Source organism: Arachis hypogaea, chromosome 15, assembly GCF_003086295.3.
Source record: "Arachis hypogaea cultivar Tifrunner chromosome 15, arahy.Tifrunner.gnm2.J5K5, whole genome shotgun sequence".
In the NCBI taxonomy this organism is placed as follows: Eukaryota; Viridiplantae; Streptophyta; class Magnoliopsida; order Fabales; family Fabaceae; genus Arachis; species Arachis hypogaea.
The window spans coordinates 16,845,126-16,864,932 of NC_092050.1; the positions used below are offsets into that span (position 1 = coordinate 16,845,126).

A 19,807-nucleotide genomic window follows, 5' to 3' on the forward strand; every position below is an offset into this window, starting at 1 on the left:
TTTTTGGCAAATATTTTACTAATTTTAAATATTAAAAACTAAATTATAAATCTTAATAAATATTTTTAGAAAATGTTAAATTTTTAATAATTTATAAAAAATATTTATAATTATTATTTTTGTTATTTGTTATTGAATGTACTCTTTATTGAATTTATTATGGATATAATTAAATGTACTCTTTATATACGCTTGGATCATATATAAATAGATGTAAATTAATTCGATCTATTATGGTCTAAAATTAATTCGAAATAGACCGATTTGAATTATTAGGGATGTCCTAACATGCATAATTTGAATCACCCTAATTTGAACTCCCCTAAGATTACATGCAAGCATAATTTGAATTGGACAAATTTGAATTACAAGCATCACTACTAATTCGAATAGGACTAATTCGAATTAGTGTTGGTTTGTCTCATTCGAATGGGACTGATTCGAATTACATAAGAATGTGCTTTTGGGATATCCTGATAATGTTTTTCAATTTGGTAGAATTGTGTAATTTGGTCGTCCATTTGGTTTAATTGTGCATTTTGCCCAATATATAAGGTGCCTTTATAACTATGATCATATATAAAGTATACAACAACAAAATTGTGTTGCAATCAAATGTGTTCGTATGATATACATAATTATTAGCGCTATATATCGAAGAGTCACTTGGCTTGGTGGCAGCATGACATTGTTAAAGCTTTTCCTTCTTCCAGGTTCAAACGTTCGAGCCCTGCCTTCTTCATTTGTGGAAGGCTTTACATAGTTGATCCACACGTTGTGGGTCTATTGGTGGAAGCGCGGGTTTAATTGGACCACCGGATAGTCCGGTGCGGGTTTAATTGGACCACCAGACGGTCCGGTCCGATTCTAATAACTATGAACGAAAATACTGAAATTTGGCAGCGGTTTAGAACCGCCGCAAAACAAGTGCTACTTTCGTTTATTTTCTATTTAGCGGCGGTTATTTCAGAGATTGAATAAAACCGCCGCAAAATGTTTTGTGGCGGTTCAAAATCGCCGCTAAACGGCTCCAGAAACCGCTGCTAAATGACGTTTTTGTTGTAGTGATACGGCGGGCACTCCTGTAGTCCTGTGTAAGTTTGAATAAACTGTTACAGTAGTTGTTTAGTATAATAATGCATGAAGTTTTAAACCTTATTCAAGGTTCTTTTTTACTTATTATCGGGTATTCAGGTTGGTATAAATTTGTTTTTGTGTAAATTTTTGTAGGATAAAGCCATAAAGGTTATTAAATTTTGAGTGAATGCTATGCTGCCTTTATGTATTGTCACACAAGCTGTTTTTGGTGATTATACTATGTAGGATCATAATCCTCTAATTGGGCTCATCTGTGAGTTTTGGGCTTTTACCTCCTGTAGCTGCATTGGGAGTCCAGAGAAATTAGTAACAGTTTCTCAAACCCAAAAAGTATCATGTCCATAAAAAAGAAAACCCAAAAAGAACCAAAGATGGCGAGAGGAAAAACTTAACCAAGGTCACTACCAAAAAAAAAAAGGAAAAGTCTACGGCCAGCAATTTTATTGAATTTTGGTCAGCATGTAACCAGCAGAGAAATGTGAGCCATTGGATGAAATCTCATACTAATCTCATACCATTAAATTATCATTGATGGCTATTTGATGGCTACTAATTACAAAAGTTGTTGGCCCTAACATTGTTCAAAAAAAGGAAAAGCTTACCAAGGTGGAAAAATGCACACCATGATGTTGGCGAATTGCCTCATATATTTGTTTGTGAACAACAGGCGCTAAGTAATATAATATGTTGATAACAACTAATAACTAACATCATTCATCCACGCACCTTTTGCTAGATGTGAATCGGCGAAATTCAAATGTAACTAAAAACGGTACGTATTTATAGACGTATGAAAAGGTTTTCAGTCCCTACACCTTGGCTATTGCAAATTCTACCCCTTCCCAGTGTCACATCCTTTTTTAGTTTCTTCTTTATTCCACAATCTCGCTAGCTAGCCATATGGCAGACCCTACTGTAGGTGAGGAACGCCGTGACCACAAGGACGTGGACGCCGGAGCCGCTTTCGTCCTCCAATCAAAAGGTAACGTAAAACCCCCCACTCTCTCATCTAACTAACTATCAGTTTATCACACCGTGTGATCGTGGCTCGCTTATGGTTCTTGTGATGATGCTGATTGATTATGCTATCATATATATGTTGTTACGGTGAATGCATACATAGGGGAATGGTGGCACGCGGGTTTTCATCTAACGACGGCGATCGTTGGACCCACGATACTGACGCTGCCGTACGCGTTCAGAGGGTTGGGATGGGAGCTTGGTATCTTTTGCCTAACCACCATGGGAATCGTTACCTTCTACTCATACTTGCTCATGTCTAAAGTTCTTGCTCATTGCGAGAACGCTGGTCGCCGCCATATCCGCTTTCGAGAACTTGCCGCCGATGTTTTAGGTATGCAGAATATAATAGCACTTTTGATTTCTTAATTTTGCTTTTTCTTTCTAAGAATAGGTGATTGTCACGATACTTAATAAGAGATGGAGTCTAACAATTAAAAGAAAATGAGTTAAAAGTCCATTTTAATTTAAAAATATAAAATTAAATAATTTTTAAATATTTAAAATTTATTATAAAAAATAAATTAGACAAAAAAATTAAATATCAAATAATAAACACTATATAATTGGCTCTAAAAATAAATGAATAATTGCGTGAGAATCTACATACTTGTTTTTATAGTTTAATAAAGATAGACTACTGATGAAGATAATAATTAAGATATAAACACTATTATGTGAGATAATTCAATTAAGGGAAAGTCTTAGGGTCAGCAATTTTTTAAAAAGTTGGCCAACATTTAACCATTAAAAGAAAATTGAATGATTCCATACTATTAGATTTAATCTTACATCATTAAAAATATTATTGATAGCCAATTAATAATTACAAAACACAAAAGTTGTTGACCCGTAGCACTCCTGTTAAAGTATCATGTAAAAAATATATTTAGATGAGTTGCGACTTTTAACAAATAATAAGATTTTTAACGTTTTTTTCCATAGAGGTGCACGTGGCTAATTTCATCTTCAACAAGCAGAGAGTAATAATTGGTGGTTTATAACTTATAACATATATGCACACCTGCTAACTGGTAACTTCACCCGTCATTTATAACTTAGTTTGACAAAATGCCATCACTGTCGGTGTAACGGCAAGAATCAATCTGCATCACTCGTACTTGTTGACACGCATGCACATTATTCGCTTAATTCAATTGAAGTTCCTACTCCTAAGTGATTTAATCAACAAAGAATAAAAACAAGCATGTACACTTTCATAATCTGTTAAATTATGAATTCATTTTATTGTTTTCTCCCCTCTTACCTAGCACCTGAGAATAGCTCTAAACTATTTCCTTAGACAATGATACGTAGCTTAACTAAAATTCAAAGCTAAAATCTCTCATATGAATTACCTTTTGGTTTTGTTTATGTAGGATCGGGATGGATGTTCTATTTTGTGGTCTTTATACAAACAGGAATCAACTGTGGGATTGGCATAGGGGCAATCTTGCTTGCGGGCCAATGCCTTGAGGTTAGCAAGTTAGTTCGTTCTCTAATTTACATATTTATCCTTATCCTTATCTATTTATTACTCGCCAATTCCAAAGGAGTTGAATTTTCTGACACACAATTAATAAGAACAGAAAAATGAAATGAAATGAAACAACTGATAACATTTCTGTCTACTAATGCACACAAAATTTTCCCTTGATTTTTATATAACAAATTTACACTGTATTTAAAAACCAGTTTGAATATTGTATCAGAAATGCAAAATATTACTTATCCCCTCTTTTGATTCTATTTTCCTTTTTATCATCTTTGTTCTAGCTTTACCCTTTTTCCTACCACATGAGGCCATGTGTTGTGTAGAAATGTTAGCGTTTGTTAATTGGCTAACTCCTGGCTATGATCTGCTTTATACACATGCTAACTAAAAATCTATGTAAGGGACTAATCTAGATGCTCTGTAAAATTCTAAAGCACAGATTCCATGTTGCTAATCTGCTATACTAGTTATATCTCGTCATTCTCTGCTTAGAGCTGAAAAAGCATATTTAATGGACAATGATGAAGTTAATTTCTTAATTAAGTCTCTGTATAAGACTATTGCCTTCTAGCAGGGTGAAATATTAACTAAAAATACATGACACATGTCAATTTTAGGCTGATTAACGTTTTTTCAGTCCCTTGTTAACTTCACATGTTTAGGATCTCTTAACATTTAACAATGTACCTTTTTTACTTTATAAGTATGCTAGTTAACACATTTGGCAATTGAACTTGATAGCCATATTTTAAATTTTTAATTTGGTTGCTTAATTTCGCATGTTCTCTTTATGCTGTGATCATCAGATCCTGTACTCAAGTATCTCACCGCATGGATCCCTGAAACTCCACGACTTTATAGCAATGGTGACAGTGGTTATGATAGTTCTATCTCAGCTTCCCACTTTCCATTCCCTCAGATACATCAACTTGTGTTCGCTCTTTCTCAGCCTCGGCTACACCGCTCTTATGGTGGGTGCCTGCATTCATGCAGGTACCACAACATACCAGATAATATTAATTTCAATTTAATTGCTTAATCAACTTCAAAGATTACAATGATACATTTTGCAGGTATGTCAGCAAACGCCCCTGCAAAGGATTATTCCTTAGAACCTAAGAAATCTTCAAGAGCCTTTAGTGCCTTCACTTCCATCTCCATAATTGCATCAATATTTGGGAATGGCATATTACCCGAGATACAAGTACCCACATTTCCAATTTTTTTCCAAGTTAAACTAGCTTATTGTAATGTTGCTTGCTTAAGAAGCCATGTAAAATAGTAAAAATAGAAACAAGTTAATTAGGTGAGCAATGTTTGTATCTCCAAATAAATGACTTAAGTATGATCATGTCATTGTTAATACAGGCAACACTAGCGCCTCCGGCTTCTGGAAAGATGTTGAAGGGTCTTTGCATGTGTTATGGTGTCATAGGGTTGACTTTCTACTCTGCTGCGGTTTCTGGATATTGGGCTTTCGGAAACAAGTCTAGTTCAAACATCTTTAACAGTCTGTTACCAGATAATGGAACTTCTTTGGCTCCAACTTGGGTCCTTGCCATTGCAGTCATCTTTGTGCTCCTTCAACTCTTTGCCATTGGCCTGGTAAGTGTTCAATTATTCATCTACAAGAATGATCAGAGAATGTAGAAAGCTGAGAGAAATAACTATATATATGCCTCAACATATATACATGTCACAGGTTTACTCTCAAGTGGCTTATGAGATAATGGAGAAGAAATCAGGTGATGTGAAACAGGGGATGTTTTCCAAAAGGAATCTTGTTCCTAGGATAATTCTTCGATCAATTTACACAATATTATGTGGTTTTGTGGCAGCCATGCTTCCATTTTTTGGGGACATAAACGGTGTGGTGGGTGCTATTGGATTTATCCCTCTGGATTTCGTTCTGCCTATGCTTCTGTACAACATGACATACAAGCCTCCAAAGTCATCATTTACTTACTTGGTTAACACAACAATTATGGTGGTCTTCACTGGTGCTGGAATAATGGGTGCATTCTCTTCTATAAGGAAATTGGTTCTTGATGCCAGGCAATTTAAGCTTTTTGGCAATGAAGTTGTTGATTAGGTGAATTGTACATACAAGTTTTGTTAATTAAGAGTCCTTATTTTATGGACCAACTTCTAAGTGTCCTTCTCTGCCTGCTATTAAATGAAGGCCATTTATTTTGGTCCATGACCAACCCGTTACAGTAAGCACTTTTTTCTTTAGGGGAAGCCAATTATGTTTGAAAAACTATGAAACTTTAATGTGCCACCACAAAAAGCTCGTCAAAACAACTCATAAATAGTTAAGCGGAAAAAAGTAAAAAACCTGCGCATCCTATTTTATGAATTTTGTAATTGTTCTCTTGTTTGAGGACGAGGTATATTTCAGTTTATTATATTAAAATGTTGAAAATATTTCGACGTTTAACTGTTTAAGTTAGTAAAAAAAATTTTTTTTGAAGAATTTTCTTAGAGAAGGAGTTTAGAACATACCTCCTTGGTGTTATGAAACCACTCATCCCAAAAACGCAACATTAATGGTTATATCTCTAACACTCCTCCTCAAACAAGAGCCTTTTTTGGGTTTGTTTGATTTTGCATAGGCCTTCTTTTCTCTAACACTCCTCATCAAGGGCCTTATGCCACTTTTGGGGTTCATCAAGGATCGAACTCTTGACCTTTTGGACATAGAGCTCTGATACCATGTTATGAAACCACTCATCCCAAAAGCTTAAGCTGATGGGAGAAGGCAACATTAATGGTTATATCTCTAGCACTTGACTCCTTATACATTCTTAAAAACCTACCTTATAATGAGCGAGTTATAAAATTAAAGTAAACGTTTCGTCCGAAGTGCAGCTCAAATTTCACCGAGTCACAATAACCGGATGAATAATTATCAAACAGTAAAAGTTTATATTTTTATTTTATCAAATGCGGCAAATTAAAACTAGTTAAAAGAGTTTCTTAAACCCTTAGCTTACTTGGTTCTATGATTGCAGATATGGATTTTACTAGGTAGACAATGACTTTTATAAATAATGTGAATAATAAATTTTAAAATTGTTTTAATAAAGTAAAAAAATACTCTATCCTTAAATTATCTCCTAAACTTTAATATTAAGATAATCATATGTACATCTAATGAATTAAAATTTAGCCATTATTAACTGTGCATGGGTAAATCGAATAAAAAAAAATAACTATCTAATTAAAAATAATGAACATAATTATCTGCATATCTATTAAATTAAACATCTAATATATTCATTGTTCACGTTATTTAATATTGTCAATATCTATCCGTACTTTTTCGGCAGATATACATAGATAGAGAAGATAATCTAACATATCAACTAGGTAGCACTAACGTACCCCATTTTCTCATTAATTATTGTTATTAATAAATATGAATGGACACATGGGCATCAAAAATCAATGAAGGGTAAAAAGGGAAGGGTCTCCCACGGAATTCATGCACGGTCTACATATGTGGACGTGTGAAACGCTTATAATAACGGTAGTAAGTAACCTTTCTGGTCACTAGTCATAACAAACGCGTTTGATCCTTCACCAACCATTCCAATAAAGTAGTTATCGATCAAAAGTCTCCCCGTTCATTTTCTCAGATTTTTCAAGTCTCATCATCATCAAGTAATAATAAGCATATGGACACTTATGCTAATACCACTCTCTGGGATTGTGGAAGTACACTCTATGACTCTTTCGAGCTCAAATCCTTTAATCTCCGACTCAACTCCGCCATAGCTAATTCCCCCAGAACCCTATCTATGTCTTGTTTACCGGAGCGTCGAGCTCCGATAATTCAGCCACAGCCACACGCCTCCAAGAAGCCATTCAATATCTCTCGTTCTTTACATAAACTGCTTCGCTCGGTTTTCAAGCTCAACAACAATAATAACAATAAATCTACGGTGTCTACTAGCTCAATGATCAGCAGCAGTTTCGTGCAGGTGCCGGAGAAATACTCGAATGATAATAAAGAGCGTTTCTACGTGGTTTACGATAAGTCTGGTGGACCTGTTCTTTCCACCATTCCCGAAGTTCCGGAGTTTGAGATCGCTGCTAGCGCTGCACTTTCATCATCGGAGGAGATCTCTTCTTCCTTCGTCTCACGGTCAGCTTCGGAGCGGTTCGCCGCCACCACCGCAATCGGTATTTCGTGCCCTTAGGACAAATTAAACTAAAAACAAGACTTTATCTATTAATAATCTTTGATTGTCTCTTATTCTCATTAATATAGATGTTATTTAATAGTTTAATTATATTACTACTGTTAGGGTCAACGTAACTTTATCATATCAGTTTGGATTAGGTTTTTTTAGATTCGTATATAGTAGATATATGTCAATTGGCGTGTGAGAGATAATTAAGTATTTGTTTCTATATAATTCTGATGGTTCACGCCGATGCAATATTTATTTGTTATTTTATGTTACAACGTTGAATAATTGAACTCCCGGTTGGAGTTGGAGTTGGAGTTGTAATAGTAGTAGCAGGAGTAATAGCTTGAACTTGTACTTTTAGTAATTAATTGACACTTCTCATAAAAGATACACAACTTGTGGGGTTGTGGTTCAATTCATCATATCAGACAAATTAAACTGAGCTTTGTATTAAGTAAATTTGGTACTACTATTTATATGTATGTTAGATTTATCACACATAATAAGGTATATTTTTTATTTTTAAAATTTGTTAAAAAATTTAAAAATATTTTATAAATTTTATTTTGTTTTAATTTTAATTTAAAAATATTTTATTTGTATCAAATATATTTTTAAAAATTAAATTTTTAAGTAGTTTAAGAACAAACCGGTAATAATATTTATGAATTAGAAATAAATAATAAAATTTTTTGTCTGACATACTTGTGTAGATAATCCTGAGTTGTTGTTAAATTAATCTAAAAATTACCTATAAATTTTATACAAATAAAAAATTTGTGGGACAAAAATTTAAAAAATATTTTAAATTTTTTTTAAAAATTATATATTTTATCTTTTTATTATATTTTATTCTTTATTATATTTTACCTTTTGGTGGCATCCATTAGGAGCTCTCAGACTCACCGTTAATTTTCTAAAAGAAAATAAAAAAACAGCATGTAGGATTATAGGGCATGCATATTTGAATGAATGGATTATTGAGTAAATCACCTAATTTACGAGACTTGCTATACATACAAGTCTTTTTAGCATATAAGTTTATATAAGTCTGTTTTTTTTTTTTTTTTGGTGAACAACCAAGAGAAAAAACAAAAGAGCAGAAAAGAAAAAGAAAAGAAATCAGGTTCTTAACAGCAAGAGATGACAAACCACCTCTGACGGCTGGTGCCAAAGGTAAACTTCATCAGCTCCGCTACCTCCAGATCCCATCTTTGTCAACCGAACTGCTACGACATTAGCTTCTCTCGGGATAAGCTCAAAACGAATATCTCAATCCCTTCTTAACTTCAAGTCAAAGATAAATTGTATCACTTCTTTTTCAAGATGTCAGAGTGGAACTTGCCAACCAATCACTAGCTCAAAAGCTGCTGCGTAATCTGTCTCACAAACAACAAGGTTAAGACCCGCCTCCCATGCTCAAGCCAAACCTTTTTATATACTCCACAACTCCATCTTGATGACACTAGATCCAAAGGAATTTCTTGAGCATCCCATTACCCATTAACTGGAGCTATTGCGAATTACCCACCCAAAATTAGCACAATCATCCCCTAAGTTCACACTCCCATCACAATTTAACTTCCAAGCACCAGGTTCTGGCGGAGACTAAGACAGAGGTTTTAATCCCTGGATGCAACACACTCGATTCTGAGTTGTATATTCAAAATCCACCATGCACCTACGAGCCTTGTATGCAATTGACCAAGCAGATCCAAAAATTCCCTGAAAATTACCTATATTTCTGTCTTGCCAAATTGACCATATTATAGCTGCAAATTTGGAACAACCTTCATTGAGGAGGCCATACTTGAACCAATCATGTACCTCGTGAGAGCCAAAGAAACACACATCAGAAAAACCTAGAGAAATCCAAACTGATCGCACCACTTCACAATCTGAAAACAATGAAGAATTGTCTCCAGAAGGTGATTGCAACGTGTACATAAGGATGAGGAGAAGAGATGTCGCCGAAAACGCAGATATTAAGTTGGTACACATACAAGTTTTTTTAGCATATAAGTTTATATAAGTCAGTTTAAGTCCAATAAAAACAACTCTCAATTTAAAGAGCATGTAAATACGCGCTTTCTCAATTTTAAATAGCGGAAAATGAGAAACGGTTTTTCTTCAACGTTTGTATTCCACGTTCTTTCTCCTGCTCCTTCTCCTTCTTCTTCTTTTTCTTTTTTACATTCCTTCTCATTTTTTTTCGCATTCTTTCTTCTTCTTCTTCTTCGCGTTTTCATCCTCATTGTGGTTTATTTTATTGTTGTTATTTTTGCTGCATTTTTTTTCTCCTTCTCTATCTATTGATTTTGCAACATTATGTATTTTTTTTCTTTGTTTGATTTTTTCTCCCAAGAAGAATTATAAGAAAACGAAATAAGAAGATGAGGAAGAAGAAGCAGTAGACGATGAGAAGGAGAAAGAGAAAGAGTTTTAAATTATGCAGAACTTATCAGAATAAAAATACACCAAAATATCTTCGTGTTATACCCAAATTTGCTGCAAATACAAAAAAATATTTTTTCTAATGCTGCATTTTTTTTCTTCTTTTTTTCTTTATTTCTTTCTTTCTTTTAATTAAATGAATGTAAGTTCATCCTCTTTCAAGTAATTTTGCAGCATTATGTATTTCTTCTTCTTCTTTATTTGATTTTTTTGTTTTTATTCTTGTTAAGAGAGTAAAATAAGAAGAAACTTGAGAAGGTAAAACAAAAAAAAAGATGAATAAAAAAAGAAGAAAAAAAAGATGGTGATGATGATAAAAAAAAGAACTTATGAGGAGGAGAAAGAGAAAGAGTTTTGAATTATGCAGAACTTATCAAAATAAAAATACACCCAAATATCTTCGTGTTACACCCAAATTTGTTGCAAATACAGAAAAATATTTCCTCTAATGCTGTATTTTTTCTTCTTCTTTTTCTTTATTTCTTTCTTTCTTTTAGTTAAATGAATGTAAGTTCATTCTCTTCCAAGTAATTTTGCAGTATTATGTGTTTCTTCTTCTTCTTTGTTTGATTTTTTTTATTTTTATTCTTATTAAGAGAGTTAGTGTTTGTTTGGGTGCCATTATTTTGATAAAAAAAAAATATTTTTTCAATGAAAAAAGATTTTTTTTTTAGTGTGTTTAGCAAATTTCTAGTAGTAAAAATAAAAGTACTAAAAAAAAACATCTTTTTTGATAAGTTATAATTTACATCTTTTTTTAAAAGATCTTTTTCTCTTAAAAAAAGATGTTTTTATGTAATAAATAAACAAAAAATTACTTTATATTGTTATACCCAAACATAATTGATAGATAAAAAAAATCTTTTTGCATGAGATACTCAAACATAAAATTACTTTTACTTTTCCATAAGATCTTTTAAAAAAGGGTAAAGTATACTTTTTGTCCTCGAAGTTTAGCAAAAATTTCAAAAATACCCCTAAGTTTTATTCTGTTTTAATTTTGTCCAAAAAATTTTCGATTTGCATCAAATATACCCTCGACGGCTGCATTTTCAAAAAATTTTAAGACCAATCTAACAATAATGCATGAAAATTATGTTTGATTTGCTTGTATTGAGGGTTGTTCTTATGTTATTGTTGTTGAATTGATCTTAAATTTTTTGAAAAATTAGTCGTCAGGGATATATTTGATGCAAATCGAAAACTTTTGGGACAAAATTGAAACCAAATAAAATTTAGGAGTATTTTTGAATTTTTTGTCAAACTTCAGGGACAAAAAATATACTTTACCCTTTAAAAAAAGATAACTCGAAAAAAGATCTTTTCTTAGAAGCTCACCCAAACAAGCTCTAAAACAAGAAGAAATTTGAGAAGGTAAAACAAAAAAAAATATGAATAAAAAAAAAGAAGAAGATGGTGATGATGATAAAAAAAAAAAAAGAAACAGTATGAGATAAGGAGGAGGAAGAGGAAGAATTTTGAATTATACAGAACTTATCAGAATACAAATACACCTAAAATTCTTAAAATACACCCAAATATCTTTGTATTATATCCAAATATCTCTGTGTTATACCCAAATTTGCTGTAAATACAGAAAAATATTTTCTCTAATACTATATTTTTTCTTCTGAATTAAACCATACCTCAGCCACTTGATTGGATTCAAAACAATAAAAGGAAGAAAAGAAATTTCAATGAAAGAAGAAGAAGAAAAAGAAGAACAAAAACTGTATGGAAAAAATGCTTGTACGTGAAGAATAATTTTTTTTTTAACAAAGTAATCTTATTTTTATAATAATTATTAATTCAAAAGCTTATTATTTCTGAATAAATTTAATAAATTAATTGATTATTGAAAACTTTAAAATAGTTAAACAAAAATCCAAAAAAGAAAAGAAAGATAATAAAATTTTGAAAAAGTAAATTCGAACACGGAATCAGGACTCCCTCTGCAGAAATGGGCCATCAGTGATGGGCTTGTATTAAATACCATGAGGCAAGAATGGACCTTCAAAGCAAATCACAATGTTATATTTATGAAGAGACTGTGGGCCATAGTCATAACTCATAACTGAGAGTAGGTTTGGCTTAATTTCAGTGGCAGAGTTACATTACCTCTCTGTTCAGTCTGTTGAGATGTTTCATGTGCCAACAGAGTGTGTGGGCTCCTATAATTAACGGATAATTTTGGTACATTGAAATGTTTGAAAAATTTAGTAGTAATGCCTTGTATGGATGATCACATTTTAAATTAGTTCCTACATTTTAAGATATACTACCTGTAATACTTTCTTTTTAAAAACAAATGTTGTAAACATAATCAATTCATATTTAGTATTCGAAAATGTTTGGTAACCAAAGAAAATCAGTTAAAAACAGTCATAACTTACCTTATTTAGCATTTATTAAATGTTACGATAATTAATGAATATTAAATAAGGCAAATTTTGGCTATTTTTTTTGTTTTTCTAACATTATAACTAATTTATTTTTTAATTACATTCACAACATTAAATGTGCAAACTAGATACGTGATGCTTGACCAGACTTGTTCAAATGAAAAAGTGTAAGTTTTACCAATTTGAGTTGGGTAGTTCAATCGAGACAGCATAAATTGCACTGTGCTCATCTTCATCAATCACCGCACTCTACTTATCAATCAATAATAGAGCATCTTCCATCCCATATTCTTTCGCTATAATTTCTTTTTATAGTTTTAACCCTATAATAATAATAATAATAATAATAATAATAATAATAATAATAATAATAATAATAATAATAATAATAACTTTTAAAGTTCAAAGCTCTAATTTATGCCGTCTTCGTTCTTTTTTCCAATCAATTAACGGGTAGCAAATAAAAAATCATATAACTTGAACATTATTTCATTCTCTTAGCTGTAATTTGTGTATTAATAAAGGTTACTTAACAAAGAACGAATATGATATAAAATTTAGAATGAAGTACTTTTTTTTTTGTCTCTAACAACTTAGGTTAAAATTAAAATTGTCTCTGACCTTTTTTTTTAGGTTTAATTACTCTATTGGTCTTTATAGTTTCGCAAAATTTTTAATTAGATTTCTATACTTTTTTTCCTTTTAATTGAGTGCTTGTACCAATTTTTTTTTTTTAATTTGGTCCATACACTTTTTTTTCCTTTTATTTAGATCCCTATACCAATTTTTTTTTAGTTAGGTCCCTATAAAATTAAGCCAATTACTACTAAGAAGGACTTAATTGAAAAAAAAATTTAGTGGAGGGACTCAATTAAAAAGAAAAAAAGTATAGGGACCTAATTGAAAATTTCACGAAACTATAGGGACTAACAGAGTAATTAAACCTCTTTTTTATTAATATCATTTTTAATGTTACAAAACGTTATAAAATCATTATTTCTCTAATTTTTAGACCAAAATATCCTTAATCTCAGATTCATTCTCCACCGTCAACAACCAAAATGCACAAACAGAGAGGGAAAGAGAGCAAGAAGCGAAAAAAAGAATAAAGGAGAGGTGGAATAAAGAGGGAAAAGAAGAGAGGAAGAGGAAGAAGAAGGCGCCGACGAAAAAGGGCATAGTGGCGACCCAATAGCAATGACGTCCAGTAGCAGCAACCCGTCCCTCTGTTCGCATCGCCTCTCTCTCTCTCTCTCTCTCTCTCTCTCTCTCTCCAATGAACCAGCGACAGAAGTGCCGACTCAGCGGCAGCGGTGACCCAATGCCAGCGGCGACCCAGCAACAACATGTTAACACCATACATGAAGTAGCTGTTGCATCATTCTCTTAGCAAGTTTTTATTGGGATACCTTCTTTCTTCATTCAATTAATATTTTTTGGCTTCTGCAAAACTCCAATATTTGCTGAAGACGTGCTTGGTGGGGAAGTAAGAGTGAACTTGTAAATAGGAGTGGCAACGGGGCAGGTTTTTGCTCTATCCGACCCCGCCCTACCTTACAATAACCCGCATAAAACCCGCCCCACTCCTACCCGCGGGTAGTAAATGGTTGAACCCTAACCCGCACCCGTGGGTACCCGCCCAGCCCCTACCCGCCCCTATAATTATTAAAATCTAATAAATAAAATTAAATTTTCAAAATTTATATAATCATAATCACATACATAACAAAAATTAAAGTAAAATTTTAAATATGATACAATATTATCAATAATTTTACTAATTATTTTACATATATTATATATTAAAATTATATATTATGTATATACCGGGGCGGGTAGTACCTAAACCTGCCCAAGAATCCGCCCTGCCCCACTAAAAACCCACCCCGAGTGGGTAGGGGTAGGGTGGGTACCCGTGGGTTCGGGTGGTGTTGCCATCCCTACTTGTAAAGCCAGTAGAGAGGTCCCTTTTGGCTAAATATGTGAGTAACTGCTTAAAGTGATTATATAATATACATATTAGCAATTCTCTTTTAGTTGCAAATCTATAAATATACATTTTTAACATTTGTAAATTAAACTTTCTACTGTTTTAATTTCAGTGGATGTACTTGATCCCTCTTGGACTCATTGTAATGAATGTCATTACACAAGAAATGAATATGGATGGGTGCTCTAGGACAGCAGCAACTAGGATCTATAGTGCAGCATGGATTAAACGCTAGTATGTGAAAAAGATGATTAGTTTAATTTTTTTTTTCTTTTTTCGTTGTGCCCTCTTTTCTCTCCTTCCAATTTTTTTTCCTTTGTCTTGCTTCCAATTTTATTACAATGAATGAGTATTGTTGTGATGGGAGTGTTGCAGGTATGGTGGTGACCGAAGAATAGAGTTATGGCAATATAAGTGCTAGTGGATGTAGTCGAGATGATGGGGTGAGGTGAATAGTGGAGTGAGGAGGGTGAGGGAAAAGATAATGATGAAGGGTATTTTGATCCAAAAATTAAAAAAAATGACGATTTTAATGTTTTGTAATGTTGAGGATAATATTAATAAGAAAAAAAGTCGAAAACAATTTTTATTTTGACCTAAGATGTTAAAGACGAAAAAAGTACTTAACCCTAAAATTTATAAAAACCTAAACAGCAAAGCACAAACTTATAGAAATTATAGTGACTAAAAAAAATTATAGGTGACTAAAACAAAACTTGAGTTAATACATATTCGCGTTAGGTCTTTAAAGTTTTGATTTACTTAATTTAGTTTTGAATTTTACATCCATGACTCACACTAGTCTCTAATTCTCAAAGTTGCGACTTCTGAACGACTACCTAAAGTGACAACTGAAAACATTATTTTACCTCAATTTGCTCCTAATAAAGTATTTATTAAAATCCTAATCCTAGTTTCACTTAAAGGTTTTAAAAGTTTTGTATATAAAGCAAATTGAGGTAAAAAATTTTAATTATTACGTCAAATAACCGTTAAAGAGTCTAGCGTAGCAGACGCTAGTCTATCTCAATACGCTGTGAAAGAAGAAGCAAAATTCTTCTTTTTGGTTTGAAGTCAACAAAAATGGTTAGAGGTTATAAGTGGAGCAAGTTAAAGTTTCAAGAAAACAAACAACATTATAGAACTTTGACTAGAGTATAAATATGATGCTATAACTTGATCAACTTGAAGGTAATATACATTCATAGCATATGGAAATCTAGAATATCTAGTGATAATTTTTTACCAAGGTCAAAATTGGATAAACTAGCTTAGTTGCAATCTTTGACTTAATCAAAGAATGAGTTGTTACTTAATCATGTGTTGGAAACAAGTTGTACATGATGATAAGATTAAGTTGATATTTATCAACTTGTCATACAACTTGATAAAATTATACATGATGACAACTTGACAAGATCAAGTTGATGAACTTGGTATCATGAAAACATGAACAAATGGTGATTTGTTTGTTTCTCATATCACTACTTCTAGGAAACTATATTTAGGTGGTTAAGGCATTTGCTAATGTATGCCATATTTTACATAGAATTAATGAGTGAAAATTAGAGAAAAAATTAGTAAGGTTTTTCATACGTGTGATCCTTTTGCATGAATTTTCATAATATGTAAGAGATTATCATAGACTTCTCTATGTATTTTGAGAGATTATAATTTCATTACTTTGTCATATTATTTTCACTATTATCTAAATTCTTGTATAGTTCCATCCATTTATCGTCTACAAATTTTAGTTGCGTTATTTTGTCCCTATTAACTCTGGTGCCTAATAGTGGTATCAGAGTTTTAGGTTCTTAATCTTCTGCTGCAAAAGGAGCAAGTTGGTGTCAGAACAATGGAACAAAATTTAAGATAAAAAAATCCAATGGGAATAATTTTTTTCTTTGGAAACTGAAGATCAAAACACTTTTGAGAAAGGAGAATTGCTTAGAAGCAATAGAAGGTAGGCCCACTGGCACTCCTAATGACAAGTGGAAAGAGATGGACGAAAACACCGTTGCCAATTTACACTTAGATATGGCAGATTCTATATTATCAGGCATCTCGGAAAAACAAACAGCAAAGGAGATTTAAAAGGCACTTACTAAGTTGTACGAGGAAAAATCACTTCACAATAGCAGATTCCTGAAAAGGAGGCTCTATACTCTTCGTATGGGTAAATCCATATCAGTGACAGATCATATCAACAATCTTAATACTATATTTTCACAACTGCCTACCATGGAGAGTGTCAAATTGTAGAGAATGAACATGCTGAGTTTCTTCTCCAAAGTTTTATCAGACTTGTATGATAAACTCATCATCAACATCACAAATAACAATATTTCTTATCAACTCCAATTTGATGATGTCGCTGCCGCTATTCTTGAAGAAAAAAACAGGCACCAAAACAAAGATGATTGAATGGAGAGCCCAAAGCAAGCAGAAGCTTTGTCGGTGATGAGAGGCATATCAATAAAACATGGCTCTAGTGGGAATCAAAGTCATGGTAAATTAAAGCCTCGAAAGAAGAACCTTACTTATTGCAATTGTGGCAAAAAAAGACACTTGAAGAAAGATTGTAGGTTCAACAAGATGAGCATAGAGAAAACTGCTGAAATAACTACTTCACGTGGTTGTGTTGAAAACGTCCCTGATGATGAAGATGTCTTATGCATCGAAGCTGTAATTGGTCATAAAGGCAATAAACTTCTAGCTCATGTTTGGCTATCGAATTGGATAGCAACATATCACATGACTCCATATCATGAGTGGTTTAGCACTTATGAATCTGTTTCAAAAAGATATGTATTCATGGGAAATGATCATACCTAAGAAATTGTGGGAATTGGTATCATCAAAATTAATGTGTTTGATAGCTCCATTCATACAATTTAAGGTGTAAGACATGTGAATGGCCTGAGAAAAAGTTGTTATCCATTGGGCTATTGGATTCTCAAGGGTACAAGAAGGTGCTCGTGTGATCATAAAGGCAAAATGCCTAACAACCAATGTATACTTGCTTTTTGAAGATACAGTTCAAGAAGTAGAGGCATTGGTAACATCTATAAATCAAGAAGACATAACGATATTGTGGCATTGCAAATTAGACCACATGTCAGAACATGCTCTACAGATTCTTGCAGAATGTAATCTCCTTTCAGGACTTAAAATGGTGAATCCACCTTTATGTGAGTAGTGTGACAAGCAAGTAGCATAGATTGAAGTTTGAAAAATCAATTACTACAAGCAAGCACATACTAAACTTGATTTATTCTGATTATACAGTTTCATCTATTTCTCGCCCACAAATTTTACACTACAAGAAAAAAGGCCTGATGGCACACTTTTTTTTTTTCACGCTTTAATAGAGTGGCCAAAAGTGGTCAATGGCCACGCTTTTATGAGGGTGACGACTGTTTAGTGATTTGGCCACGTTTTGTTTTACCACGCTTCAAAAATGTGGCTATATAGAGAAACAAGAATGCTTTTATCAGGGGTGGCAACTGATAAGTGATTTGGCTACGCTTTTTTTTGCCATGCTTCCAAAGCGTGGCCATAGAGGAAAACAGGCACGCTTTTGAAACATGGCGAAATATTTTTGTTATTGTTACATTTTTAAAGCGTGCCGGTTTTCTCTAACTCTTTTGGCACCCCTAAAAAACGTGCCACAAAGTTTTCACTAAAAAAGTTAAATTTTCTACCACTTTTAACAAAACCCTTATTCCTCATCCTACAGCGCAGAACACAGAGAGAAACCCTGAACTTAAAATCACCATCTCCCCTTAGTGGAACCCTAAGTCCCTAAGTCTCTTCTCTCACTCTCTTATCTCCCTTTTAGTTTTCTCTTCCGTCACTCTCTTCTCTCCCTCGCACACGCCAGAACTGCCGTCGCTCATGGCCTCACGCCGTCGCACAGAATCCCCTTTGCACATGCCATCGCAAACTCGCACGTCTCGCAGTCTCGGTCCAAGGCGCGTCCTCCTCATTGTGTCGTCTCCGTCCCGTGAATACATGCGTCCTACTCTCCTGTCCTATGAATGTTGCTGTCCTCCCTGTCTCGTGAATGCCACTGTCATTCTTCCTGATTCCAGGGTTTGTGATATTCTCCTTTTAAGTACTTTGTTTTTTAAATCTTCTAGTCCTCTCATCTCTCTGTTAATCTTATATTTGTTCTAGTTCTGTTATTAAATTAGTTTTGTTGTGTTTAATTTGTTATTAATCTTCTATTTGTTTTGTTTTTTCTTCCTTTTGCAGTATTTAAATTTCTTATTGTATTTTTTTGTTGTTGTAAAACTTGATCCAACTCCCCAACTAATAGATGAGGAAGATTATGAATATGATTAGTGCAGCAAAAATTTTATTGCTTGCTGGATTTGTGCTACAGCAATATTTTAATGAATTTGTTTAGATTTATGTCTGTTCTATTTTGCTAATTTTTCTACATCAACTATCAGCGGGTTAATTTTTTCATACTTTAAGCATATTCATGATTTTTTCTACATCAACTATTTGGTCAAATTTTTTCTTGATCTGATTATTTGTTTTTAAATTTGATTTTTTGTTTTGATTTTCTTGGTTCTTCATTTTTTCTGATTTTTCTAAACTTCTTTTTTTTGTTCTATTCGGATATTTGGTTTAGGATTTTTTTTTTCTAAACTTCTTGATATTTGGTTCCATTCTGATGTATCTGTGGTAGTGCTCAACTATTGCTATGTGGTGCTGAACTGCTACTGCTTTCCCTGTTCTATTCTACGTGTTTTTAGTGATGGATTTATGTTTTTACATGATACTCATTTCATAGATGTATGTATATTTAATTCTTTTAGAATAATTTTTAATTTTATTTATTTTTTATATCTTTCTCTGCATTTTCTTGATTTGTCTTCTATGGAAGGGACAAAATATATTCAAAAAGGACTACTGTATTCATTGTTCCATAAATATCAATACAGAGGCAGGATGCTTATCAGCAAGAAGGCCGAGTCTGCAGGTTCTTTTAACTCCCTAGACTTACAAGATTCTTTTTAAATATTTTATATTTTATATATGGTAGGTCGTTTTAGCATCGTTTGATTCATATAGTCGATGTCACCTATTGGGACAAAGCATAGCTATTCGCCTATTCAGTTTTGTTGCATTCTCAGCA

The 19,807-nt window shown here is 32.9% G+C and overlaps 2 protein-coding genes across 3 annotated transcripts; both read left to right on the top strand.

Annotated features, from left to right (window-relative positions):
* Positions 1-1,869: 1,869 nt before the first annotated feature.
* LOC112749711 (probable GABA transporter 2) lies at positions 1,870-5,873 on the top strand. Of its 2 annotated transcripts, XM_025798073.3 has the most exons (8): positions 1,870-2,080; positions 2,222-2,452; positions 3,498-3,595; positions 4,420-4,606; positions 4,687-4,817; positions 4,982-5,218; positions 5,316-5,358; positions 5,452-5,873. In XM_025798073.3, the coding sequence occupies exons 1-8, from the start codon at positions 1,999-2,001 to the stop codon at positions 5,703-5,705; spliced, it is 1,263 nt and encodes a 420-aa protein (XP_025653858.1). In that variant the 5' UTR covers positions 1,870-1,998; the 3' UTR covers positions 5,706-5,873. The 2 variants fall into 2 exon arrangements, with proteins under 2 accessions (XP_025653858.1, XP_025653857.1); XM_025798072.3 differs by having other exon boundaries at positions 1,874-2,080; positions 5,316-5,873.
* Positions 5,874-7,113: 1,240 nt separating this feature from the next.
* On the top strand, positions 7,114-8,231 carry LOC112749712 (uncharacterized). The gene has a single exon (XM_025798074.3). It carries the CDS (start codon positions 7,294-7,296, stop codon positions 7,816-7,818), a length of 525 nt encoding a protein of 174 aa, XP_025653859.1. The 5' UTR covers positions 7,114-7,293; the 3' UTR covers positions 7,819-8,231.
* Positions 8,232-19,807: the final 11,576 nt, after the last annotated feature.

Coding starts and splice junctions, on each gene's coding strand:
- LOC112749712 (XM_025798074.3), top strand. CDS start 7,294: ATGGACACTTATGCTAATACCACTCTCTGGGATTGTGGAAGTACACTC.
- LOC112749711 (XM_025798072.3), top strand. CDS start 1,999: ATGGCAGACCCTACTGTAGGTGAGGAACGCCGTGACCACAAGGACGTG. Junction 2,081..2,221: donor TTTCGTCCTCCAATCAAAAG/GTAACGTAAAAC, acceptor ATGCATACATAG/GGGAATGGTGGCACGCGGGT. Junction 5,219..5,315: donor AACTCTTTGCCATTGGCCTG/GTAAGTGTTCAA, acceptor TACATGTCACAG/GTTTACTCTCAAGTGGCTTA.